The sequence below is a fragment of the Ochotona princeps genome, chromosome 2, assembly GCF_030435755.1.
Source record: "Ochotona princeps isolate mOchPri1 chromosome 2, mOchPri1.hap1, whole genome shotgun sequence".
In the NCBI taxonomy this organism is placed as follows: domain Eukaryota; kingdom Metazoa; phylum Chordata; class Mammalia; order Lagomorpha; family Ochotonidae; genus Ochotona; species Ochotona princeps.
In genome coordinates, this window is record NC_080833.1 from 75,344,273 (window position 1) to 75,371,196 (window position 26,924).

The 26,924-nt window shown below is 43.7% G+C and overlaps 1 protein-coding gene across 1 annotated transcript in view; it reads right to left on the reverse strand.

The window, feature by feature from the left end:
- Positions 1-5,768, reverse strand: part of GTF2B (general transcription factor IIB) — a 44,234-nt gene extending 38,466 nt beyond the window's left edge. The window contains exon 1 of the mRNA XM_004582069.3: positions 5,510-5,768. Coding sequence (XP_004582126.1) covers positions 5,510-5,526 — 17 coding nt within the window. The 5' untranslated portion in view covers positions 5,527-5,768. The remainder of the gene's footprint in view (positions 1-5,509) is intronic.
- Between the last annotated feature and the right edge of the window lie 21,156 nt (positions 5,769-26,924).

Genomic DNA, 26,924 nt, shown 5'->3' on the forward strand with positions numbered 1-26,924 from the left:
ACCTAGTAACTCCAACCAAGTCTATCCCCAGCCCTAGATTCCTGTGCGTGCCAGTGTGTGCGGGAGACTAGTCCAGCCCCTCTCTTACTCCATCCAGCTGTCACACACATCCACGAATGTTGCAGTGTAGTTCAGTCCAACCACCCCCCTGGCCTGGTTCACACGTATGCTGATGGGTACTGCTGCCTTGGTCCAGCCTGGTCCACCCCAAGCACTAGCTCTCACGCTCACCACCGGGAGCTGCAGCCTAGCAGCAGTGCCCACCACTTCCTACTAAGCCTATTTCCAGCCCCAGATCTTGTACTTGACATGGAATACAGTGGTCCAGCCTGACATGACTTGCATCTAGCCCTGGCACTTGCAAGTGGGTGCTGCCGCAAAGCCCAGCCAGCCGGCATTCATCCTGCTCTTATGTACTTAATACTTCTCTAAGACTGTATATTAACCAGATTTTTCAAAGCAAACATCTCAGTTAAATTCCATTAAGTACTAAACAGTAGACTCCATTGGAATTATTACTAGGTTTACTTATTAAAAATGAATTCTGGACCTAGCACAATACCTTATTGGCTAAATCCTCACCTTACATGTGCCAGGATCCCATATGGGCGCTGGTTCGTGGCCCAGCTGCTCCGCTTCCCACCCATCTCTCTGCTTGTGCACTGGCAAACCAATAGAGAATGACCCAAAGCTTTGGAACCCTGTATCTGAGGGGGAGACCTGGAGGAAGATCCCGGGTTTGGATCAGCTCAGCTCCAGCCATTGTGGCCACTTGCAGAGTGAACCAGCGGACGGAAGATCTCCGTCTCTCCTTCTTCATGTAAAGCTCTCCTTCTCTTTGTAAATCTAAATTTCCAATAAAAATAATAAATACTTAAAAATACATTTTTAAACTGTATTTGAAAGGCAGAATGAGAGTACTTCCATGCCTGATTCACTCCCCAAGAGCCGACGGCCAGACTGAAGCTGAGAGCTTCTGGTCTCTGCCGTGGGTGGCAGAAATCAGTGGAGTATTCCCTGAGGCCTCTCAGGATTTGCATTAGCAGGAAGCTAAAGTCAGGAGCCAGAGCCAGGTACTAAACCCAGTTACTCCAACATAGGATGCCCACAGCATTTTTTTTTTTCAAATTTATTTTTATTGGAAAGGCAGATTTACAGAGAGGAGAGATCTTCTGTCTGCTGGGTCACTCCCCAAGTAGCTGCAACAGTTGGAACTAAGCCAATCCAAAGCCAGGAGCAAGAAGCCTCCTTTGGGTCTCTCATGTGGGTGCAGTGTCCCAAGGCTTTTGGCTGTCCTATACTGCTTTCCCAGGCCACAAGCAGGGAGCTGGATGGGAAATGGAGCAGCTGGGACATGAAATGGCACCCATATGAGATCCTGGCACATGCGAGGCAAAGATTTCTGCCACTGAGCTACTGCACTGGGCCCAGAAAATATTTAAAAAAAAAAAAAAACTTTTGGGTAATTGTTTTTTTTCTTTATGTTTTATTACATTTCATTTTATGACATCGTTTCATAGGGTCTGAGGTACCCCTCCCCGTACCTCCCCCCATGGTGGATTCCTACACCTTATTGCAGTATTACAGTTCAAATCCAGTCAAGATTCTTTCATTACAAGCATGCACCATGCAGAGTCCAGCATCTTATTGTCCAGATAAACTCAACAGTTTCTTGGGGAGACCATCTCTGGTCTAAAAGCAGAGCTGGCAGAATTTTGTCCCGATCAATTAAAAGCCATAACATAGCATCGATAACAGTTTACAACATTACGGAGCTAACTGACATGGTATCTAGTGACTGATATGTTAGAATGTGCAAGTCCTTACCCACATCCTGTGACTACTTCACTGACGTTTCCATTTTAGTTTATACACAACCGGCTGCTATCAACCTTAAAATGGCTATAGGATACTATTCAGCTGTCTCGTGTCTATTTTCATTTTTGTATTTGGCAGTTTATTGTATTGAAGCATAATTTTTACTGAACTTGGCAGATTTTAGGATAGTCTAAACTGGCTTGTAACTTTAACAAGGCATATATCAACAGTTGAGGCACAGAACAGTTTTAGGAAGGGTGTTCAGAGCAATCTTCAATTCCCCAGTGAGGAGTAACTTACTCAGAAAAAAATTTTTTAAACAGTTACTGCTTTGCAAACATGCAAGAGTTTAAAACTTGAAATAAGTTTCCCCCACCCCTTAACATATAGACTAGCAAGTTTTAAAAAAATCTTAATTAGCAATTACTAGATATCATCACAGCTTGTGTCAATTACACAGACATCTGGTTTGTGTCCTTTGCGACTTTTCCTGTAAGAGAGTAAGTTTCGGGACCGGCAACAAGGCCTAGCGGCAAAATGTCCTCACCTTGAACGCCCCGGGATCCCATACGGGCACCGGTTCTAATCCCAGCAGCTCCACTTCCCATCCAGCTCCCTGCTTGTGGCCTGGGAAAGCAGTCGAGGACGGACCAAAGCTTTGGGACCCTGCACCTCTGTGGGAGACCTGGAAGAGGTTCCTGGTTCCTGGATTCGGATCGGCGCAGCACCGGTCGTTGCGGCTCACTTGGGGAGTGAATCATCGGACAGAAAATCTTCCTCTCTGTTTCTCCTCCTCTCTGTATATCTGACTTTGTAACAAAATAAATAAATCTTTAAAAAAAAATACATATGGAAGACTAGATTCAGTGTTCTTGTAGTATATAAGTAGGATACTTGTGGTTGTGGATAAACATTCTTCTTGGGCTTTCAAATGTAAATCAGAATAACTTTGAAGGTGATCTCTACTAGAAAATTGGGGCAAAAAAGTCCACATCCCCCAAATTTAAATAGCAAAGATAACCAAAACAGGTCTTCTATCAAAAAACAGGATATGGAGACTTAAAATTCAGCTCATGTCATAAATTCCTTAAGTAAAATATTTTCACAGCAGAATACTTATGTTATCTATGTAAATTTAAAGGGGCAAGACAAATGCACAGTGTTAGTCAGGACAAGGATCTTTCTGGGAAGGCGACGGGAAACAGAGCAGACTCTGTTACTGTCCTGGCTAGTGCTCTGGGAATATCTCATTTCTTGACCTACGCGGAGCCACATCTACGTCCTCACTGTGTCATTCAGCTGTGTACTGGAAATTTGTGTGCTAAATTTGTGAAAAGGAAAATGGAAACAGTTTATAGTAGGCTACATTGAAAGAAAAAGAGATCAAAACTACACGTTTCTTAAAAACAAAATCACTAAGAAAGCACACTTCACTAGTAACAATGGACACTTTGGGGAGAATCAGATGGAAAAGTGAGACTGCTTTCCACCTTTGTCTTTTGTACTTCGCTTTTGTACCATTTGTGTCACCTGGCCAATGCAAAATGAAATCATACTACAGCAACCAACTTTCAATTACCTTCAAACATACAAAAATAAAAACATAAATAGAGTTGGGAATGAAAGAGAAACAATAAGCAAAAAATGCAGAAGAGCATCTCCAAAGACATTAAAACAATATTTAGATGACCTAAGGCACCATATAATTTCAAATTTCATGTTACAGCTATCATCAATTGCCTAGTGCCGCACAGTGAGTATCATCAACCTTTTCCACCATCCCACAAAACAGGCACTATTGTCCATTTTAAACAGGCCGACTTGCAGCAGGGAGACATGGCCCACACTACACTCAGCTCTGGGTGTCTGAGTGCTCAGCTTCTCCTCAGGACAGGAGGAAGTCACCAGCCCCACCCTTCTGACGCCCTCCAGCTCTGGACCATTTGATAGACGTTGCTGTTCATTGTGAGTGAGGGTTTTTGTTTTGTTTTTTTTTTTTTGTCTTTTGAGCAACTCCCCGAGATGGAGCATAGACACCATTTCCACATTACCTAAGGACTTCCTTGGAACCCCCTCCTGCCACTGTGGCATATACTCTTTCGCCCCTTTTCCTAAATAAACCCTGCCTTGCAAATCAAAAACAAAACAAAACAAAAAGATGATTTGCCTGAAGTCACAAAGTGGTAGAACTTAGATTCTCAACTGAGAACACCGGGCACTTTGATTGCCTGTACATCAGCCCAGTGTGATGATGGAGGGGCTAAAAAGGAAGAAATACTAAGTTGCTCCATTCCACTAGTAGAACATGCGAGATGGATTAGCCGCGATGACATTAGTTCAGCAGTTGGTACGTGCAGAAAAATTTACTTCAAGGTTAGTGTACTCTTTGGGTAAACATTCTGTTTAATGACTTCATTTTGTGTACCACCTATTATTATTACTACTATTATTTTACAAATTAAAACGCCCTGCTGCAGTATATGTAAAAGTAATGACTAAACCTGTCTACTTCTCAAACGTATGGTCCTGAGAACTGAAGCCTCATTTAGGGAAGCTGAAGTTTTCCACTTATCTGCAAGGAAACCTTACCTGCCAGAACCACACCCACACATTATGATGGAGCATTCACAGAATTATAATCAGTAAACAAGGGTGTCACTGCCTCGGAGTTATTTCCAAACAAACATCAGCAGAAACTATCCTCCTCGCTCCACCTTTTGCCACTAGAAAATGCATCTATGTTGGCAGTTACCATAAAGGGCCTGGGCTTTGCAGTTTATTTTGTAAGCAATGGTTCTCCCTGATGAAACTCATCAACTCCACACACGACAATGGGTTCAGAAAAACGGCAGGAGCTGCCTCCTGGAAGCCGCAGCATTTCCAACTGATAGTTTCAATCCACTGAGTTAGGCAGAGGCCAGTCATGCGGCATAACAGGAAACAGGAATCGCCGACTTACACTCTTTCACTAACCTTGGAAAAAGGCAACACTGTCATGATTCAGCTTACACTCAAACGAAAATACCAGTATCTAGCAGAGTCATGAGAGACATAATTAGGGTCTGCAAGCATTCTTCAGGTCATAGGATTAAAGGCTGCCTCGGAGGGCACTGCGTGCATTTCCTGTGGACAGGAGCACGATTTCAAAATATATTAAGAAGCATCTCCTCTATGTTATCTTGCAGGCCAGATGTTCTTCGGGAATACGCAGGCCGCAACGTGTCGGCAGCAGAGTCCCCGGCGGCGGGCTCCTCCAGCGCCCGGCTCAGTCCGCGCAGGGCCGCGGGAATGGCCGTCGGCGTATCCACGCGGACGCTCCCCACGTCCGAGCTGTCACATCAACACGAGCTTGCGAGAGAGGAACTGTGGACTCTGTGGCCGGATGGGCCGTGGATTGGAAAAAAAAAAAAACGAGCGCAGAAAAAAAACTAACAAGGGGGAAAAAAAAAAGATGACGGCTGAAATATTCGCACAAGACGCGAGAGAAAGGCAGTGGGGCTCCCGGGGCGGCGCAGCCGGATGCCCGGGCGCCAACGCCGACGGCTCGGTCCCCTGGCGACCCCCGTGACAGTCCCGCCCAGCCGCCACGCCGCCGTCCGGGCCGCCCAGCCGGTCCCCGCCGCCTCTCCCCAGCTCCACTCGGCGCCAACGCCCCCCGGAAGCCGCCTCGGGCTCGGCAGAACCTACTCACCGGCTGGTGGACGCCATCTTCCCGGCCGCCGCGGAGCCACAACCACCGCCGCAAACAGGAAGAGCCACTGGCGGCGAGACGCCGCGAGCCGGCCTTTTATAGGCCAGTGAGCCACGCAGGCGTAATAGGGCGCGGCTACGGGTCGGGAGACGGGCCAAGAACAATGCGTGCCCGTGTGTCGTCGACTCGCTGTTTTCTGAAGTACTTTCGCCTTCTCTTGTTATTTACTAGGGAGGCTCGGGTGAGTCCACGCAACTACTCCGGAAAAGTCTCAAGGAAGCCCTGCGAACAGGCACATTTCTATTTGAGTTAGAGCGCGAGTAAAACGCTGGCTCCGGGGTGGGGGCAGAAGCCGCAGCTCGAGGGCTGACGGCGTCCTTCCTCCCCCGTCAGCCCGGATCCTTCATCCGCGTTGGAACAGTTCTCACTTGGCCTGCGGGGGTGGGAGGGAGGTGAGGGGCGAGGGCTTTGGCCTCCTGTCGCTAAGGAATTTAGAATGGAGAGAGTCCACTCAGGTCATCCAACGCAGACGTCAGTCATTCAGGCTGTGTCGTCTGTCACCGTGCCGTGTCTTCTCCCCCACGCACTATAGCCCGTGCGTGCAAAGACGAGCTTGCAAACTCTTAAAAGCCCTTCGAGAATTGGCAGGAGGTGAAACAGAGATAAGGGACAGCACTGGGTGCTCCGAAGGCACCAAGATATGGGCCCTGTCCTGATGGCTTGTTTTCTTCTTCGTGGCCTTTGTAAAAATTGACTGCAACCTGAGAGAATGCTTGACACAAGTCCCCAGATGTAGGTACTCCTTAGCCAGATGAAGGCCAAACAATAGCGGTAACATGACCACTTGGCTGGAGCACAAACCACCCTTGATAACGTGGGGATTGAAAGCGGAAAGGGCGGTTCCTGGTCTCTCTGCTGACTGTTGTGACTACCTTGTTTCGAGGGAGATAAACCTTACACCGCAGCGACCATACTTTGTTTTGTTTTTGAGAAACTGGAAGGTATAAGAGGACCTCAAAAGGTTCGCGGTAGTGGAATTTAGAAATTTGAAATCCATGCGTACAAAGGATTTTAAAAATGCATATGAAGAAAAACTATACATCACTTTTTTTTCCCACCAAAATAAATCTGTCTTGTTCCATTTCCCACAAGTATTGTGGAGTACCTGGAGCTAGCTTTTTTGAAAAGAATAGGAGGTGTAAAAAGAGAGGACTTAAAGATGGAAGTGTGAATGGAAAGAGAGCATTTTTTTCCCAGTCTTCCATTTTGAGATGTAGAAAGTTAGACGCCGGTGGGGGTGTTCTCCTCTCTTAAGATCTGGGAAAGTTTCAAGGCTGCCTTCCCATTTCAGCCAGGATACAGCCGAAGGGATACCTCATCCTGATTCTGTGGGGGATTTTCACAGAGTAGCTTCACTTGGGGGGAGAAGCACCAAGCACAGGGGCAATGGAGCCTTTCCTGGGGATGAAGAATAAGGAGCTGGCTCCTGGCCCACTGGAGGCATAAATTCAGGAGCATGTGCTGGGGAAAGAAATCTCATAACCTGAGAAGAGGCAGGCAAAGCAGCTGGTTACATGATTCAGCCCCACCTGCACCGTCTCCATCTAACATAGTGTTGGATGAATGTCTCTCTTACTAAAATAGCAGGTAGCTGAAGTAAGCCAGTCTTTCTCTTTTGTTAGCACAGCATTAGCAAGCTATAAAGCACATTCGTTAACAGTATTGTGTTTTATCATCATTTCTGATCTTGAGATTAAACTGCAACCGGTTTCATTACCTCGGACTAACTGACGTAGGCTGGCATGTCCTCAAACTTCTAGTTTGTATCACACTTAAAAAAAAAAAATCAATGAAAGTTACATGTTGATATATGTTAATTGTTCAAAATAGTTTTATTAAATCAATGCAAAGTATCATCTTTTTCAACTTAAGGATATATCTGAAAAGTTGATATTGTTGTGAAATCACAACAATTTGTTAAGGTAAAAAGTGCTTTACTGCCTAGTATATAGTAAAAAGAAGATTATAACTCACCTAGATTAACCTGTTTTTAAAAGCTTTGTGGTGGCCAAAGCCTGTGGTGCTGGCATCGCATGAGGGAGGGCTGATTCAGGTTCCACTTGCTCTGCTTTTGATCCAGCTCCCTGCTAATACAGGAAGGAAAGCCATAGAAAATGGCCCAAGGGCTTGGGCCCCTGAAACCCACATAGGAGACAGGATGGAATTCCCAGTTTCTGCCTTTAACTTGGCCCAACCGCAGCCACTGTGGCCATTTGGAGACTAAACCAAGTGAATGGAAGACCTCTTTGTCTCTCTGCTTCTCTCTCTCTCCCGCTCTGCCTCTCAAGTAAAATCAAATAAACCTTCAAGAAACTTCACAGAATTACACAGTGTAAATTCACCTGTTTACAATCAATGATTTGTAGTAATTTTCCCAGTTGTATAACTGTTCACGCAATCCAATTTTAGCATGCCTTTGCTCTCCCAATAAGCTCGCCTGTGCCCATGTACAGTTAGTGTGGTTCCACTCCATTGCCACTGCATGTCTCTATGAATTTACCCATTTTGGACTTTACACAGATGAAGTCACGTGAAGGTCACCTTTTGGTTCAGGATTCTTTTCACCTGATGTAATGTTTTGATGGCTCATTGACTTTATTACCTTCACATGTAAGTGGGTGGAGACGGTTGATAAAATGGCAGTTTCCTAAAGTAGCAAGTTTCAACAAACATTTGGTTGGAAATTATAAGAAGAGCAGAATATGATGAAAATACATGATCAGATTTGAGTGGAATTCCTTGAAGATGGGATGAGGGCCCGGCGCGATAGCGTAGTGGTTGAAGTCCTTGCCTTGTACACGCCCGGGTCCCATATGGGTGCCAGTTCCAATCCCGGCGGCCCCACTTCACATCCAGCTCCCTGCTTGTGGCCTGGGAAAGCAGTCGAGGACAGACCAAAGCTTTGGGACCCGTTACCCACGTGGGAGACCCGGAAGAGCTCCTGGCTCCGGATCAGCGAGTACCAGCCGTTGTGGTCACTTGGGGAGTGAATCATCGGACGGAAGATCTTCCTTTCTGTCTCTCCTCCTCTCTGCATATCTGCCTTTCCAATAAGAATAAATAAATCTTTAAAAAAAAAGAAAGAAAATGGGATGAGCTGTATAGAATATTACTTGCCTCGATTATCTTGCCTGATTGCTGTGAGAGCGCATGTGGTACTTCGCGAAATGAGAAGGACTTTTAAAATATTTCAAAATTTGTATCATTATGAAAATGTTGAAAACCCCTAATGATATGGATTAAGATTAATTCCCATAATCCCATTAAACATTACCAAGATTTTGCCAGGTCAGTTTCATGTGACCTTTGTTTTTTATTCCTCTGCTGAATTATTTTTGTTAAAGATTTATTTGTTTTTATTGGAAAGGCAGGTTTGCAGAGAGAAGGAGAGACAATGTGAAAGATTTTCTGTCAGCTGGTTCACTCCCCAAGTGGTTGCCATGGCCAGATATAGAGAAATATTCCATTCACTGGTTCATTGCCCAGACAGTTGTAAATGCCAGAGCTGGACCTATCCAAAGATAGGTTTTGGGAGTTTCCTCCTAGTTCCCCACATGAATGTGGGGCTCAAGTTTACTAGCAGGAAGCTGGATAAGAAGTAAAACAGATGGGACTCAAACCGGCATGCATATAGGGTACTGGTGCGCAAGTGGAGCCTGCTGTACCGCAGCATCCCCACCAACACATACACTTCTTTTTTTTTTTTTTTTTTTTTTTTTTTTTTTTTTAAAGATTTATTTTATTTTTATGACAAAGTCAGATATACTGAGAGGAGGAGAGATAGAGAGGAAGTGGAGCTGCCGGGATTAGAACCAGCGGCCATATGGGATCAAGGCGAGGACCTTAGCCACTAGGCCACGCTGCCAAGCCCATTTTTTTTTTTTTTTTTTTTTTTTTTTTTTTTTTTTTTTTTTTTTTTTTTTAAAATCCGACCTAATCACCTTTTTGTTTTTGTGTTCTTTATTTTTTTTTTTTTTTTTTTTTAAGATTTATTTTATTTTTATTACAAAGTCAGATATACTGAGAGGAGGAGAGACAGAGAGGAAGTGGAGCTGCCGGGATTAGAACCAGCAGCCATATGGGATCAAGGCGAGGGCCTTAGCCACTAGGCCACGCCGCCAAGCCCCAACACATACACTTCTAAGAAACATAAAGTTTTAACATTTTTAAAGCTTATAACAGTTTAAAGCTTTATCTTATTATTTATTTTAAGAGGCAAAGAGATCAATAGAGATATCTCAAAGCAAACAAAAAAGAGATCTCATCTATTGGTTCATTTGCCCAAATACCTGCAACGGGCCAGCTGAGCCAAGCACAGTTAGGAGCAGGGGAGCTGAGCCTGAGTCTCCCACACACGGAGGAGATCCAGCTGCTTGTGCCCTGACCTTCTGTGCCTCAGGGTGCAACAGCAGGAAGCTGCAATTGTTAGTGGAGCTGGTGCTCATACCCAGGCCCTCTTACATGAGATAAGGGCTTCTCAAATGACAGCCTAGCCACTAAGCCAAACACCCACCACTAACCTTCTACAACAATGGAAACTTTTTTTTTTCAAGATTTATTCATTTTTTTATTGGAAAAGCAACAAGAAAGATCTTCCATCTGCTGGTTCACTCCCCAAGTGGACGCAACAACCAGAGCCGAGCTGATCCAAAGCTAGGAGCCAAGAGCTTCTTCCAGGTCTCCCATGCAGGTACAGCGTCCTGAGGCTTTGGGCCATCCTTGATTGCTTTTCCAGGCCACAAGCAGAGAGCTGGATGGGAAGTGGAGCAGCTGGGACATCAACCAGTGCCCCTATGGGATCCTGGCAGTTGCAAGGCAAGGATTTAGCCACTAAGCCACCACACTAGACCCAGTCACCATTGGAATCTTAAAAGCATTAGATTTTCAGCATTGTCCTGGGCCTGTTGGTTGGTTGTATGGATTTACCAGGCAGAAGATGAAGGCCCTGCAGTAGCTGAGGCAGTGTAAGTACTGGAGCAACAAGCAGCTCTATAAGATACACTTCACTTTTGTAATGTAGAGTTACCTGTTCTCCTACTTGCTTCTCCCAATATTATGATGTTACCTATTAGTAAAGCTTTGAGGGAAAGGGGCTGCCAGAGCATCATATAGACTGGAGGTCCAAGTAGGTGGATTAGCTTTGAAAGTTGCCTTTATCAGGTCTACATCTATGTTTTCTTTATATCATTAGTTTTAAGAACAAATTTCTGACATAGGGTTTGCAATGCAGGTTTCCAGGGATTCATTGTTGAAATTAAGAGTCACATTCTTTTGGCCCAGCATAGTAGCCTAGTGGCTAAATCCTCCCTTTGCATGTTCCAGAATCCCATATGGGTGCAGGCTTGTCGCTGTCCCGCAGTGATGGACTTGGTGCACGGAGCTGATAATAACACACGTGGACCCTGACTGATGGTCAAAGCCATAGTTTATTAGTAGCATTAGACTTTATACACTGAGGGTCATACAGGATTAGGGTAGAGATACTTAGTTCATCAACAAAACCATCAACTGTTTGGAAGTCCTTTTCTCTTGTATATTACTTTCCACTCAACTGTTCTTATACAAATGATATCTCATCAGGTATACAAAAGGTAGCCATTTGGTTATTCTCCTCCAAATATCCAACCAACTGTAATCCTGTGCTCACTGACCTTCTACGGTCACAGTGTCCTCCTACACAGGCTCATGTCCTGGCTGCTCCACTTCCCATCCAGCTCCCTGCTTGTGGCCTGGGAAAGCAGTTGAGGATGGTCCAAAGCCTTGGGACTCTGTACCTGCATGGGAGACCTGGAAGAAGCTCCTGGCTCCTGGCTTCAGACAGGCTCAGCTGTGGATGTTGCAGCCACTTGGGGAGTGAACCAGTGGATAGATCTTTCTGTCTGACTCTCCTTCTCTCTGTAAATTTATCTTTCCAATAAAATAATAGTAATAATGATAATAGAATCATATTCCTAATTCTTAAAAAAAAGATTCGTTTGAAAGATATACAGAAAGAGCGATCTTCCACTTGCTGTTTTATTTCCCCAGTGGTTATAACAGACAACTCAGGACCAGTCCATAGCCAGAAGGCCTCTCACAAAGTGTAGCAGCAGGCCAAAGACTTGGCCCATCCTCTGCTGCTTCTCCCAGGCCATTAGCAGGGAGTGGGATCAGACGTGGAGCAGCCAGGACGTGAGCCTCTACCCATATGGCATGCAGGCATCACAGGTAGCAGCTTTACCTGCATTGCCACCATACTTGCCCCACAATCTTTTATTTTTTATTTTTTATTTTTATAAGAACGACACACTTGGGTGCAATGAATTAAGCCATTGCTTGGGACTCCTACATTTCATTTCAGGATGCCACTTTGAGTCCTGGCTACTCTCCTTCAACCCAGCCCCCAAATAATGCACTTCAGAAGGGGAGAAGATGACTCAAGTTCGTAACTGCCACCCACATGGGAGATCCAGGTGGAGCTCCTGGCTCCTAAACTGATTGTTAATGACCATTTGGAAAGGGAACCAGTGCATGAAAGATCTCTCTTTTTGTGTTTCAAATAAGCAAATAAATAAATCTCTGAAAAAAAATACATTGCTCACACTTTTACATGTTATGGCTGTGACTGGGAAATATGGATTATAAATGCAGAAATATTCATTATCTTTTTGAGCCCTTAATAAGGGCTATAAAATTTATTTAAATATAGATAGAAATAGTAATAACATTATATTATATATAATTATATGTATATGTGTAAATATATGCTTATATGTTTATTTGATTTATATTATATATTTATAATTAATACATAATGTTAATAAAGCATATTTATTGTATTTTTATATTTTATATATTTTTACTTATATCATTAATATTATGTATCTTTTTTATATATAACATCATTTATATTATGCTTTCTATGTGCCAGATACTAGTTTACAGTTTGCATATATGTTTGAAGATTTTTTTTTTTTTGGAAAGGCAGATATACAGAGAGGAGGAGAGACAAAGAAAAAGATCTTCCATCTGCTGGTTCACTCCCCAAGTGGCTGAGCCAATCTGAAGCCAGGAGCTAGGAGCTTCTTCCAGGTCTCCCATGTGGGTACAGGGTCCCAATGCTTTGGGCCGCCCTCAACTACTTTCCCAGGCCACAAGCAGGGAGCTGGATGGGAAGTGGGGCTGCTCGGATTAGAACTGGTACCCATATGAGATCCTCGTGCGTTCAAGGCAAGGACTTTGGCCGCTAGGCTATCATGCTGGGCCCACAGTTTGCATATATGTTTTCATTTCATCTTTCCAAGAATGTCATAAGTTGTGCAACATTATCAAGGTTTAATTTTTTTTAAATACATCTACTTTGTTTTCTTTGTAAAAAAAATTATTTGAAATGCAAGCAAGAGAGCGAGACAGGGAGAGCAAGCACACGCAAAAGACAGAATGACAGCTGAGAAGGGAGAGAGTAACAGCAACAAAGAGAGAATTTCAAAAGCCAGGTATGTGCAAGGCTGAAGCCAAGAGCCAGGGCTCTGTCCAGGCTCTGTCATGGGATGCTGGAGCATAAGTGTCAGCTTAACTCCGTGTGTCACAATACTGGCCTTGATTGGGCACTGTTACTGTTTATGTCTCGTAAATGAAAAAGAAAATTCCCATTTTTGGTAGGACACATTGGTTTCCAAGAAGCATTCCAGGGTTTTTCTAGATCTTCTTTTCATGAATGTCTGTTCAAGTAGGGGACCTTTCTGTTGCAGAGTTCGCTTTGAGTTTGGTTGGGTCATTTTGTGGCGTCTTTTTCTGTTGGTGAGAGTAGCATTTAGGTTCCCTTTGTGCACAGGAACAGTACCGTCCAATAGAAAGACATAGGGGAGGGACACAGGGGACTTGGGTGGCTGACGCTGATGAGAAAGTGGCCAGGAGTGGGATACAAAAATTTCTTAACTAACATTTCTCAAGCAACCATCTGGTCAGGAATATGACCATAGACCCAGTCCTCAAATTATCTGGAAAGAGAAAATATAAAAAGGGTAACTGCCCTCTGGCTGGGTTACCTAGGTCCTTCAAGGCTGAGCAAAATATCCTGTTTTGTACTGCTTTGCACAGTTAGCACACTTAGTATGTGCAGACAGAGAACTGTGAGATGGAGATCTGGGAAGCCTGCACGCCCACCTCCTGCTCTCGCCCCCACTCACTCCCAGAAGGCTCCAGAAGGCTTAAGTCACTCACACAGCGAGTAAATAACTGCACTAGGGCTTGGATCCTGGCACCCTGGCCCAGAATCCATGCACCATGCAACTCAGCACACACAAATGTGGATTTACAGACTTTAAGATCAGCGAGTTTCTTGAACACAAAGTGCACCTGCAGAGATCGTGTGAACTTGACTTTTTGGGGCAGCTGTGCTTGAAAATATTCTGGCCCGTGGCCTGCACAGGACATGGGAGTTTATCAGATCATGTGCTAGCTAAACTGAAATGAGCCTGGCTCACATCCCACTGCTAAATGTACTTATACATATGATCCTGATTTTAACTGCTCCATGTGTTTGCTATTGGCTTACTTGAAACTTTGATTTATTTATGGCTTGTCCCCCGCCCCCACCACCTGAAAATAAATCCCGTTTCTAGTTGGGAAAAACCAGCAACTTCTCCCAGCACTGGGAAGTTTCATATGGGTTTAAAATATTAATAATGGTAAAGAGAAAAAAGTTATTTTATTATAGAATTAGGAAGATTGCTAGAAACTAATTCAATTTTTAAATTAATGCTCATTTAAAATTTTAAATTACTCTAATTAAAAAAACAACCTTAATGTATTCACATTAACAGATTTTGGTTTTCTAAATTAATACTTATCCCCCAAACATGTTACTTTACATTAAGTATGTGATTCCAAAAGGCTTACTGCAATATTTAGTATTGTTTTACTGTATGCGCTGAGTTCATATTTTAACCAAAATGACATTTTTTCTCCTTATAAGTAAAAATCAGAAAATTGAATGATAGACTATAATTTTCTAAAAATGCCTTCAAGTACATTCATATTTTATCCCAGATAAACTTTGCCTGCCGTCAAGCACTCTGATGAGCAACTGGGGGAAGAAGGGAAGGCGGGGCACATCCACAGTCATGTGACCTGGCTGTTCCATACTTAGAAATTGAATTGTGCCTATAGATTTTCAATGTTTCCCTGAAGATCACAAAGTAAAAGCCTAGTGAATTAATTAATCCCATTAGATTTGAATCTTAAAGTTTGTATTTAAAGTAGGAGCATGTGCTGAGAATATGAAACTGCTTTCCTCATTACTGTCTTGCATGGCTCATATATTGAGACTGTTTTTTTAACAAAGCAATCTGGAAGTATTCAGAAAATGATTCTGCAGTGAAAGCTTCTTGAAATACTAACCCTACTTCTGGGAACTGGAGTAAGGAAATAATCTAAAATACAGAATACCATGTTCATGGAAATGTCCACTACAATGTCAATTATTGTAACAGAAAGTTAGAAGCAAGATATATACTAAAAATGAGACTTATAAATGTTGACCATAATACCATAAAGCAGAAGCGAACTTGACATTTGAAATAACCATATGGCATATACTAGTCCCTAAAATATTAGTATAGTTTAGGAATGAAGACAAATTCATTTATCTAGTACCTGTTCTAACCAATGCTTTATGAAAGCTGATTCTATTATGCCAGACACTTGAAAGTAAATTGAAATGAATTCACTAAGGACAAAAAAAATCTTTTTTTTTTTTTTTTTAAAGATTTATTCATTTTATTACAGCCAGATATACAGAGAGGAGGAGAGACAGACAGGAAGATCTTCCATCCGATGACTCACTCCCCAAGTGAGCCGCAACGGGCCAGTGCGCGCCGATCCGAAGCCGGGAACCTGGAACCTCTTCCGGGTCTCCCACGCGGGTGCAGTGTCCCAATGCATTGGGTCGTCCTCAACTGCTTTCCCAGGCCACAAGCAGGGAGCTGGATGGGAAGTGGAGCTGCTGGGATTAGAACCGGAGCCCATATGGGATCCCGGGGCTTTCAAGGCGAGGACTTTAGCTGCTAGGCCACGGTGCTGGGCCCAAGGACAAAAAAATCTTAATTTTCTTCTTTCAATCTTTGTGACTATTTCCTTCGCTAACAGTAGACAGTCAGTAAGCTGGGGTGTGAAATTCATTATTGCATTGAATCAAAGAATGCATCAAACACCATTTGGGGCCCAGTGTGGTAGCCTAGTGATTAACCTTGCCTTGCGTGCACAAGCATCCCATATGGGCACCAATTTGTGTCCTGGTGACCCCGCTTTGTATCTAGCTCCCTGCTTGTGGCCTAGGAAAGTAGTTGAGGACGGCTCAAAGCCTTAGGACCTGGAGGAAGCTCCTGGCTTCTGGCTTCTGATCAGCTCAGCTCCAGCCATTGTAGCCACTTGGGGAGTGAGTCAGTGGACAGAGGATCTTTCTCTCTGTCTTTTTTTTTTTTTTTTTTAAGATTTATTTATTTTATTACAAAGTCAGATATACAGAGAGGAGGAGAGACAGAGAGGAAGATCTTCCGTCCGATGATTCACTCCCCAAGTGAGCCGCAATGGCCGATGCTATGCCGATCCGAAGCCAGGAACCTGGAACCTCCTCTGGGTCTCCCACGTGGGTGCAGGGTCCCAAAGCACCCAGTGAACATAGGTACACTTTATTGAGGGTGGACTGCTTGCCTCATCTTGGACTTGCTCTCCAGGAGCTGTGTCAGTTGGATCAGGTCCATGATGGAATTCTCTGTGTAGTTTTCCAGAATATAAGTCAAATACAAACTGCTTGAGTTTTCCAGGAATTAATACATCCTTGAAGTCTCCAAGCAGGGAGCTGGATGGGAAGTGGAGCTGCTGGGATTAGAACCGGCGCTCATTTGGGATCCCGGGGGGGGGGTTCAAGGCGAGGACTTTAGCCGCTAGGCCACGCCGCCGGGCCCTCTCTCTGTCTTTCCTCCTCTCTGTATATCTGACTTTAAATGAAAAAATGAATCAATCTTTTAAAAAGATAAAATAAAAACACTATTTGAACTGATTTTCAAAGTAGTAGGGAAAACTAGGGGTATTTATCCAGGGACTAGTGGTTTCTTCTTTCTACTGAATTTTCCATTGCATGTATTCATTATCTTTGAACCTCTCCTGCCTAGGATTTTGTTCTAATTAACAAGAAGAAAGGATACAGACCCATATTGTCTACCCATTGGCTTTTATTGTTTTTAGGAAAAAAAATTGATCATATGCATAATGTGTCATGTTCAAACATCACAAGAGTTTAAACTAGTACTATTATCTAAGCATTTTAGATAATTAAACAGCTACTCACTACCAAAGTAAGGCTTTTGAGTAATTCAAATGACAATGAGATAGCAATTTCCAAATATAATTTAATAGAAGTAGTTTTAATTCATTTTCAATTAACATAGGAGGCTTTTATTGGTGGTTTTTTTTTCAAGTTTAAAATAACCTTAAAGTTAATCTGAATGTAATTCTTCCACTAAAACCACAAAACCTACAATGAATTATTTCACTGCTTCAAATGACTTTAGTCTGTGGCATTTGCATCATGATGCTATACAGGGTGGGGCTTGTGATGTTGCAAAGGATTAAGCCACCATTTGGGAAATCTGTGCCTCCTATCAGAGTGCTGTATGCTCTGCACTTCTGATTCAGCTTCCTGCCAATACTCCTGGGAGACAGCAGATGATGGGCTAAGTGCTTGGGTTCCTGCCACTCATGTGGAAGACCTGAATGGAATTACCATATCCTGGCTGCTGATTGGCCATGAGGTAGAAAATAGGCCTCAAGAAGGTCATGTAGAAAATGAACCTACCCTGTGATGGAGGAGCCTGGGCAACTCCTCTGGCAGGACACAGTCCCTGCAGGTAAGCGCAAGAAGCATGATAGGAAACAGCCCAGAATAGGCCATGGAAAGTTTCCCACTGGCATACATTCGGCATGGGTCAGGAGCAGACCAGGCTGAATCAGTTCATGTCAACCACTGGCAAATCCGATCGCCAGAACAGAGTGTGGGATGAGCCGGGTTTGGTTGCGACACAACCAGAACACATTATGGAATGCCAGGGCGTGGCTGCCTGTACTGGATGTGAATGCAGCACCCATCCAGCACACGTGAGATCCAGGAAGGAAGGGGCAGAGCTGGCGGGGGGATTAAGGGGCTGGTCCCCTCACCAGTCAGCTACTCCCACTGGAGAGTTTTGGCTGGGATAGAGACAGACCCGACCAAGCAAGGCTATAACACCTGTGCGCTGCATGTGGACTAGATCAGGGCTACAGCATCAGCTGGCAGAAGCTGGCACTGGGGACTAATTCTGTCGAGTCAAATCTCAGGACCACCTAAAGAGTGCATAAACCGGGACAGAGAGACCTGGGAGGGAAAAGTGGGTTCCCCCTTCTTGGGTCACTATTCCCGTGGGAGGACATGAAAACTAGGACGGGGGCTGGGATGGCTAGATAGAGAGGCACTCAACAACATCTGTGAGGGCTGGATGGTTGAGTTGGTTAGATAGAACTAAGCTTTAATACCCATTGACAAGTACCAGAGCCAAATGGGATGGGGGACAGACGGGTCTTCTGCTACACATACTGGCAAACCAGGGTAGGGGACGGGCTTAGAGGGGGTTATTGTGGGTCGCCCCTACTAGGCTGCAGCTCCCACTGGTTGATGTAAGGGCCGAACCAGACTGGACTGCAACACCCATTGGTTCCAGTGCAACTCGGGACTGAAAACAGAACCAACCCAGCAATTGCAACCACCAGCTGATCGGGGTGATGGACTGTGCCGGGCCCTGTGCTTGCTAGAACATGCAAGAAACTAGTCTGGGAATACCTCAAAGTATCTTTGGAGATCTCCCCAATCGAACTGCTGGACTCAGAACTCTAACCAAGAAAAAAGACAGAACAGGACAATCATTCATCTCAGCTATATGTTGGCAGCAAATTATGGGGCAAACGGAGACTTTATGATGGACCATATCAATTGGTGGACGACCTCATCGAGCGAAACTGGCAGCGATTCATAACTGCAGAACTATTAACACCACTCGATCACATATCTCAGAGCATGCCCCACATCCGGGACTTAGGGTGGGCGGGAAACCGGGTGGCGCTTCTCCCTCAATATTCCCCTTTACCTCAGATACGTGATGGAAACAATATGGACATAATAGCATTACCCACTTTCCTATCCCCCTAAACCTTTTTTTTTTCCTTCTTTTTCCTTTAACTGTAATTAACTATGTAAAGATTGTCAACAACAATACAATAAAAAGAAAAAAAATTAAAAAAAAAAAAAAAAAAGAAAATGAACCTACCCTGAGTCAAAAGAGACCGGCCTCCACAGCTCTCATGTAGATTAGAATATTGAGAGATAAGGAACTGTAGCACCTCATTAAGTTCCAGAAATGTTCTGTACCTCCCACTTGCTTGGACAACTTCCTCTTACCCTGCACTGCCCATCCACACAAAGGCCCACACATTCACCCTATAAAAGCTTACAACTAAAGAGAATCTGGGCTCAGCCGTTTTGGAGGCTGATGGTCTGGGGAGGAGCAAGAACGTTCTACCAGAAGTTTCAGCTCACTAGTGATCAACTTCTGTAATAACCAAGCATTGGATGCTCCAGGTCTTTGGGGAGTAAACCAGCAAATGAAATTTTCTTTGTCTCTTGCTCTAGCTTTCACTTTCAGTCTTGGCTCTCCTTACTTTTTGTTTCTTCCTCTTTTCCTGTTACTCTTTCAAATAAGTAAGTAGGGCTTCTCAAAAATGCAAAGTAAATGCTGATCAAAAGTTCTTGCCACATTAATATCCTCGCCTTGCACACACCGGGATCCCATATGGGCACTGGTTCTAATCCCGGTGGCCCCGCTTCCCATCCAGCTCTCTGCTTGTAGCCTGGGAAAGCAGTTGAGGATGGCCCAAAGCTTTTGGACTCTGCAGCTGCGTGGGAGACCGCGAGGAAGCTCCTGGGTTTGGATCAGTGCAGCAGCGGTTATTGCAGCCACTTGGGGAGTGAACCACAGAGGGAAGATCTTCTTCTCTGCCTCTCCTCTTCTCTGCATATCTGGTTTTCCAACAAAAATAAATAAATCTTCAAAAAAAAAAAATCCCATGCCACTTTTTGCTTTTTTTTCCCAACGCATTTAGATCATATCAACTAATTAAAAAAAAGATTTATTTTTATTCAAAAGGCAGATTTTACAGAGAGGAGGGAAGGAGAGTTGGTTCACTCCTCAAATGCCTACAATGACTGTGCTGCTTGAATCCGAAGCCAGGAGCCAAGAGCTTCTGTAGGATCTCCAACATGGGTGCAGGGACCTCAGGACTTGGGCTATTCTCTGCTGCTTTTCTGGATAATAAGCAGGAAGCTGGTTGAGAAGCGCAGCAGCTGGTGCATGAACCAGTCCCCGTATACCTGTGCTTGAAGGTGGAGGATTAACATGTTGAACCATGGCACTGACCCCCCATATTAATTAATTTTACAGTATTATCATTAGTTTTCTTTATTTTGTTGGAAAGGCAAGGTTTCAGAGAGACAGAAAAAATAAAAGAATGAATCTTTCTTCCATTCGATGGTATACTCCCCAAATAGCCACAATAGTTGGAGCTGGTCCAAGCTGAAACCAGGAGCTAGGAGCTTCATCTGATTTCCCAAATGGGTGGAGGGACTTGGGCCATCTTCTGGTGCTTTCGCAGTGCATTAGCTGGGAGCTGGATCAGAGGGCAAGCAGCTGAGACTTCAGTTGGCTGTGGTTGCAGGTGGTGGCTTTACGTGCTAGGCCAAAAGCTGGCCCTGAGGTACCTTTTCACTGTGCTATATTTATAAATTCTATCACCTTCGAAGAGATGCAAGAGCTCATCTGATGAGACTGTACCTTCTGGGTGGCCTTTGTTCAAATCTTGGCTGCCACCGCACCCAATCCTTGTCCACTGCTTCTTCCACCATGGAAGCAATTCTTGCTGGTGTCAAATCACCACCTCTAGCACTTCCATGCAATCCTCCATGACCTCTTCCTGTAAAAGACATAATCTCTCCTACTTCCTTCTCCCAACAGGAAGCAAGGGCTTTGGGTAGTGCCTCTTTCCCACCCTCTTCCAGCTGGGTTCCCTGACCTTCATCCTCAGAACCTCCTGCTTCCTGTAACATAAATGCATTTCATCCTTACACTTGGGCCTCGTACCGCAAGATATCTCGTGACACATATGCAGATATTCCCAAATCCAAAAACATCTGAGATAGTCTAATTCTTTTTAAAGATTTATTTATTTTTATTGGAAAGTCAAATCGTCCATACTTTCATTTACTCTCCAAGGGGCCCACAATAGGTGGAGCTGCGCTGATCAGAAGCCAGGAACCCGGGACCTCTTCCAGGTCTCCCACGTGGGATCAGGGTCCCAGGTCTTTGGGCCATCCTCGACTGCTTTCCCAGGCCACAAACAACCAGTTGGATGAGAAGCGGGGCTACCAGGATACAAACCGGCGCCCATGTGTGCTGGGCTGAGATAATCTAAAACGTAGCAGATAATGGATATTCCGCCTATAAAAGAAGGCTTCAAAACATTTATGGAAAAATGGAATCCAAAAATAAGTTTATTTTTGTACAAAAGGAGAAAAATACACACATTGTTTTGTCATAATACACATTTTCCATTTCCTTTTTGAAGATCATCTGTATGCTTTTTAAAAATTGATTATGCATGGGCCCAGCGGCGTGGCCTAGCGGCTAAGGTCCTTGCCTTGAACCCCCCGGGATCCCATATGGGCGCCGGTTCTAATCCCAGCAGCTCCACTTCCCATCCAGCTCTCTGCTTGTGGCCTGGGAAAGCAGTCGAGGACGGCCCAAAGCTTTGGGACCCTGCACCTGCGTGGGAGACCCAGAAGAGGTTCCTGGTTCCCGGCTTTGGATCGGCACAGCACCAGTCCTTGCGGCTCACTTGGGAGTGAATCATCGGATGGAAGATCTTCCTGTCTGTCTCTCCTCCTTTCTGTATATCTGGCTTTCCAATAAAAATAAATAAATCTTTTTAAAAAATTGATTATGCAATAAAGAGGGAGAAAGGTTATATGACTTTAAAATAAAGCAGCCGGCATTGTAGACAGACAATCCCATTGCCTAAACAAAAGGTTGTTGCGGAACCTTTTGCCACAGAACCTTTTGTTGCACAAACAGTTCTGGGACATCAGCGCTGCATCCACACAGGTAAACCCTTTCAGTTCTAGCTTCCAGCCCTTCCCACCTGAGTGCCGTAGCCAGTAGGTGGCAATATTTACAGCTCAAAGAGGCCTACAAGCAACAATCCTATAGCAAATATGGGATCAGCCAATGTTGACATGCTGTTGCTTCTTAAGCATATTGTTTGTTTGGGCAAGTTTAAAATACTTAAAATTCTGAGCACAAGCCAGACGGTGTTATCATTTTTTTTAAATTTATTTTTATCAGGCAGATTTACAGAGAAGAAAATACAGAGAAGACTTCCATCTGCTGGTTTGCTCCCCAGATGGTCACAGTGGCTGGAGCTGTGCTGGTCCGAAGCTAGCAGCAGGAGCTGCTTCAGATTCTCCCACATGGTTGCAGGGTCCCAAGGCCTTGGGCCATACTCGACTTCTTTCCCAGGCCATTAGCAGGGAACTAGATCGGGAATGGAACCGGTGTCTGTATGGAATGCCGGGGCTTGGCGTTGAAGGATTAGCTTGTTGAGCAATGGCATTGGTTCAACTATTATCACTCTTACATGACCTGATATCTACTTTGCACAACCGAATTCTTGTGAAATCCATCTGCATCCCACCCATCCACGTTACTTACATGTTTTTGTTGTGTGCACATTGTATCTCTTCCAACAATCTATTCTTTTTTCTGTTTTTTTTTCAAGTAACAAAGTGAATGTCATTCTTTAACTAGGTACCCTAATTTATTTAACATACTACCACTAATGGGGGAGTTGGCTATTTTCAGAGTTTTAGTATTGCCACAATACTGTCATGAAAAATCTTGTTTGCATTTGTGAGTGAGAATGTGTATGTTTGAAGGGTAAATATCCCCAGGGATTTGCAGTGTCAGAGGGCATGTTCCCATTATGTTTTGTTCAATACTGTGGCCTTGCCCCCAGGGAGTGTGGTGCTGGTTTATTCTCTAACTATGCTCCCGAGAGTGTCCATTTCCTGAAGTTTGAGCTGCAACAGCTGAGATGTCCTCTCCATATCATTTTAGATCCAGAATCAGACCTGATTAGAATTTCTACTTACCAGGCAAAAGGCAGATGGATGGACCACTGCTGACTTTTATTTATTTATTTTTACTATTTTGAAGAATGTATACGATTAACAATGAAAAAACACTGATAATGTGCATGTCAGTCCCTTTCCTGTCATTTCACATGCACTTTCCTATTTGATTTTTTCTCATTTGCACAAAGCAACTACTACACCTTTAGCTTACTTGTTTGCACCCTCTGAGTCCCACGAGGATAAGAGATTTGATTACGGAATTACTGTACTCTCAGCACCTAGAACAATGACTGATACAGAGCTGGCTTCCAATCATTATTTGCTGAAGAAGTTAATTATAAAAAAAAATCAATACATGAGCAAAAACGAGCAAAATTCCCTCTTCATTCATCTCTTCAGCAACACTGGATACAATTTAATTCCCTTTCCTACAGCTTCCCACTGTTACCAGTAAGAGAGCATCTTCTACGTTTGTTTCTATGTGTTCATATGTGAAAACTTTGAGAAAATTATATATATGGGGCCTGCTAAGGTAGCGTAGCAGCTAAAGTCCTCACCTTGCACACACCAGGATCCTATATGGGTGCCGGTTCTAATCCCGGCAGCCACACTTCCCATCCAGCTTGTTGCTTGTGGCCTGAGAAACAGTCGAGGACGACCCAAAGCCTTGGAACCCTGCTGCTGTGTGGGAGACCCAGAAGAGGGTCCAGGCTCCTGGCTTCAGATCGGCTTAGCTCTAGCCATTGCAGCCACTTGGGGAGTGAATGATAGGATGGAAGAGCTTCTTCTCTATCTTTGTTCCTCTCTGTATATCTGACTTTCAAGTAAAAATAAATCTTAAATAAAGAAAATTATATGTATATATGATAGAAATATACTGTGTGTTATATTTGTTTTTACATAATGATCCTTTGCATAAGGCACTGTCCTCCAAATTTTTCTTCCTGTTGGGATTACATTTTTAGGTCATTTTTTAGCTGAAGAGAAAAGTTGCGCTTCATTTTTTTATTTCTTAAGATTTATTTGTTTGAGTTACACAGAAAGAGGGGGCAAGCATGAGCTTCTATTTGCTGATTCATTCCCAGGTGACTTCAATGGCCTGAGCTTTGCCAGGCTGAAGCCAGGAACCAAGAGCATCTTCCAGATGTTCTACCTGTGTAGCAGGTGCCCAAACACCTAGACCGTCTTCAGTTGCTTTCCCAGACCTTTAGCCAGGAGCTAGACTGGAAATGGAGCACCTGGAATATAAACCAGCATCCATATGGGATGTCAGCATTTCAGGTGGCAGGCTTACGTGCATGCCACAATGCTAGTGCACTTCATCCTTTATAATTTCTGTTTAGCATGATAAATTCTACATGAAACCTTATCTATCCTCATGTTGTTGGATATTGCAGCCGTTTGAAGTAGCAAGGTGGGAGTAGGGGAGGTGCTTAGTGCAATGATTAGTTAAATCTCTGTTATGCCTGCATTTGACATCCAATGTGCCTGGATCAAGTGCTGGCTCTGGTGCTGATTCTAGCTTCCTGCTCATGCGCAGTCTTGGAAACAGCAGGTAACTTTTAACCTACACGGTGGACCCACATTGAGTTCCAGCCTCTTGACTTTGGTGTGGCCCCACCCTGGTCACTGTAGCCATCCGGGGAGTACTCCCTGTGTCTCTCTGCCTTTCAAATAAGGAAACTAACCCCTTTCAAACAGTACGGAGATTTCTTTAAAAACTAAAAACAAAACTGCCATGTGATGAAACAATTCCACTACTGGGTATGTATACTAAGACAGCAAACAATTGTAGTACAGAGATACAAGCTCCTTCATGTTTTTGGCAGTAGTGTTCATAGTAGCTGAGAGATGGAACTAACCAAGGTGCCTTTCCTGAAATGAATGGAAAATATACTAAGTAGAAAATTATTCAGAAAAGAAAATGGATTCCTATCGTTTGTAGCAAGATGAAATTAGAAGACATCTTGTTAAGTAAAATAAGTCAGTCACAGAAAGACAAATATCACATATTAGCCTGCATGTGTGTAAGCTGCGAAATTTCAAAAAATATTTATTTATTTTTCAGTTGAAAGAGTTACAAAGGGGGGTGGGGAGAGACACAGAGGGGGATAGCTCCCACTTGCTGGTTCATTCCCCAAAAGGCCACAATGGCCAGTGCTGGGACAGTCTGAAGCTGGGAATCAGAAGCTTCCCCTAGGTATCTCACATGGGTTTGGGGTCCAAGGGTGTGGGCCATCCTCCCCTCCTTTCCTAGTCCATTACCAGGGAATTGAATCAGAAGTGGAGCAGCTAGGACTACAACTGGAAACTAAGGGAAACCCGAGCTGCAGGCAAAGTATTAGTGTGCTAGGCCATCATGCCAGCCCCGTGAGAGATAAAATTTAATGAAAGGAGTGAGAGATGAGGAGTCTGGATAAAAAAATAGGGGAAGTTGAGTGTGTTTGATTCATCAATGTGACAAATATATCATATGAACAATAAATGTATCATATCAGAATGATGTTGATAACAGGAGAAACTTGGTTTGATTTATTGATTGTGAAAAACACACTAATATAAGATGTTAATAAGGGAAGTTCACTGGGGCGCATGGGAACTCTGTACTACTTCACAATTTTTGTTTTGTAAATTTAGAACTATTCTGAAATTAAAAGTTAAGCAGTAAATGAATTTAAAAATCAATGTAAAATAGCAAATTCCGAGCCTTTGCATACATGTGTGCGTGTGTGTGTGTGTGAGTATATACTACATGGCTTACCTAGGCCTTGTAGACCGCCCTCTGTGGAACCTAATCCTCTTGCACTCCAGGAGCTGGGTGCAACTTGGAGTCCTGAGCACTGAGACTGGGCTTCCAGGGCTGAAAGTCCCACATTATCACTTAGCTGAAGCCCTAAGCCAAAGAGCCTTGAATCTTGCTGATGTGACTCTGACACTTGCTGATCGCATCAGCACTTCAGGCACCTTTAATGTCACTTCATTGACGTTGGCACTTCAGGAAATCATTAGTAAATGAAAAATTCAGAGCCGAAAGAGCATTGTGGTTGAAAACAGGACAACAGTAGACCGGTGTTCTGGGACACAAGGTAAATCAGTAGAGATTCATGAATCCGAGAACATTCTTGAGTGTCCACCAAGCGGCAGATTCTGATCCATGTGCTGGAGACACAGCAGTGGACAGGACAGTAAAAGGACCCCTCATGGAGCTTAGGTTGGAGGATGGACAGTGAATTAATGAGAAAGTCATAAGTTAGGTGCTGGTGATTGCAAGGGCCTAAAATAAGGCAACTAAGGGCACAGGATTTGCAACTTTACATTAGAGGTCAGAAAGATTCTCCAGTGGGGAGGGAGAATTAACTAACAATTTGGAGTAATCAAGGGAAGAGAGCTGAGGGAAAAACATTCCAGCTGGAGTGAACTGCAAGTGCAAGGATCCAAACTGGAGCTTTCCTGGAATTCAAGGATCGGCAAGGAGGCCAGGTTGCCTGGCATGGTTGAGGGAAGGGAAGAGCCAGAGGAGATGAGGTTAGAGAAAAACATTAGAATACGTAGAGACTCCAAGGTCATGATGAGGAATTTGGCTCTCACTTGAAGTGAGATAAACGTCCTGAAAAGTTTTGAGTACAGTGATGCCATGGTCACTCTGAAATGATCACTTCAAGTGCACAGCATGGACATGAGCATTCCAGAGAGAATAATACTAGGAAATGGAACAGTTTTCATGAGTTCTGTACTCTTGCACTCATGTATTAATGGAAGAATTATTAATGTCATACTAATTCATCTCAGGAATTAAACAGGCTATAGAATTATGAGGACTGGATGACAGCACTGAGGTGTCAAGTAAAGTAGGATTTTACACATTTCATGGGTAATCAGTAAGTTTTGAAAATGTCAAACAGGATGGCCACTGTATGGACACAAGGATGAAATTGTCATTTCATTGTCTTAACTGTGAGAATTCTGCCACAACAAAAGGCTTTACATGCTGTAAGAAAGAACATTCTCTATCTTAAAATCAAGGGAAATAGCAGCTGTATAATATGGGGAAGTTAATATTGATTAGCAAATCCAGTTCGTTCTAAAATTTATTCTGTTATGTCC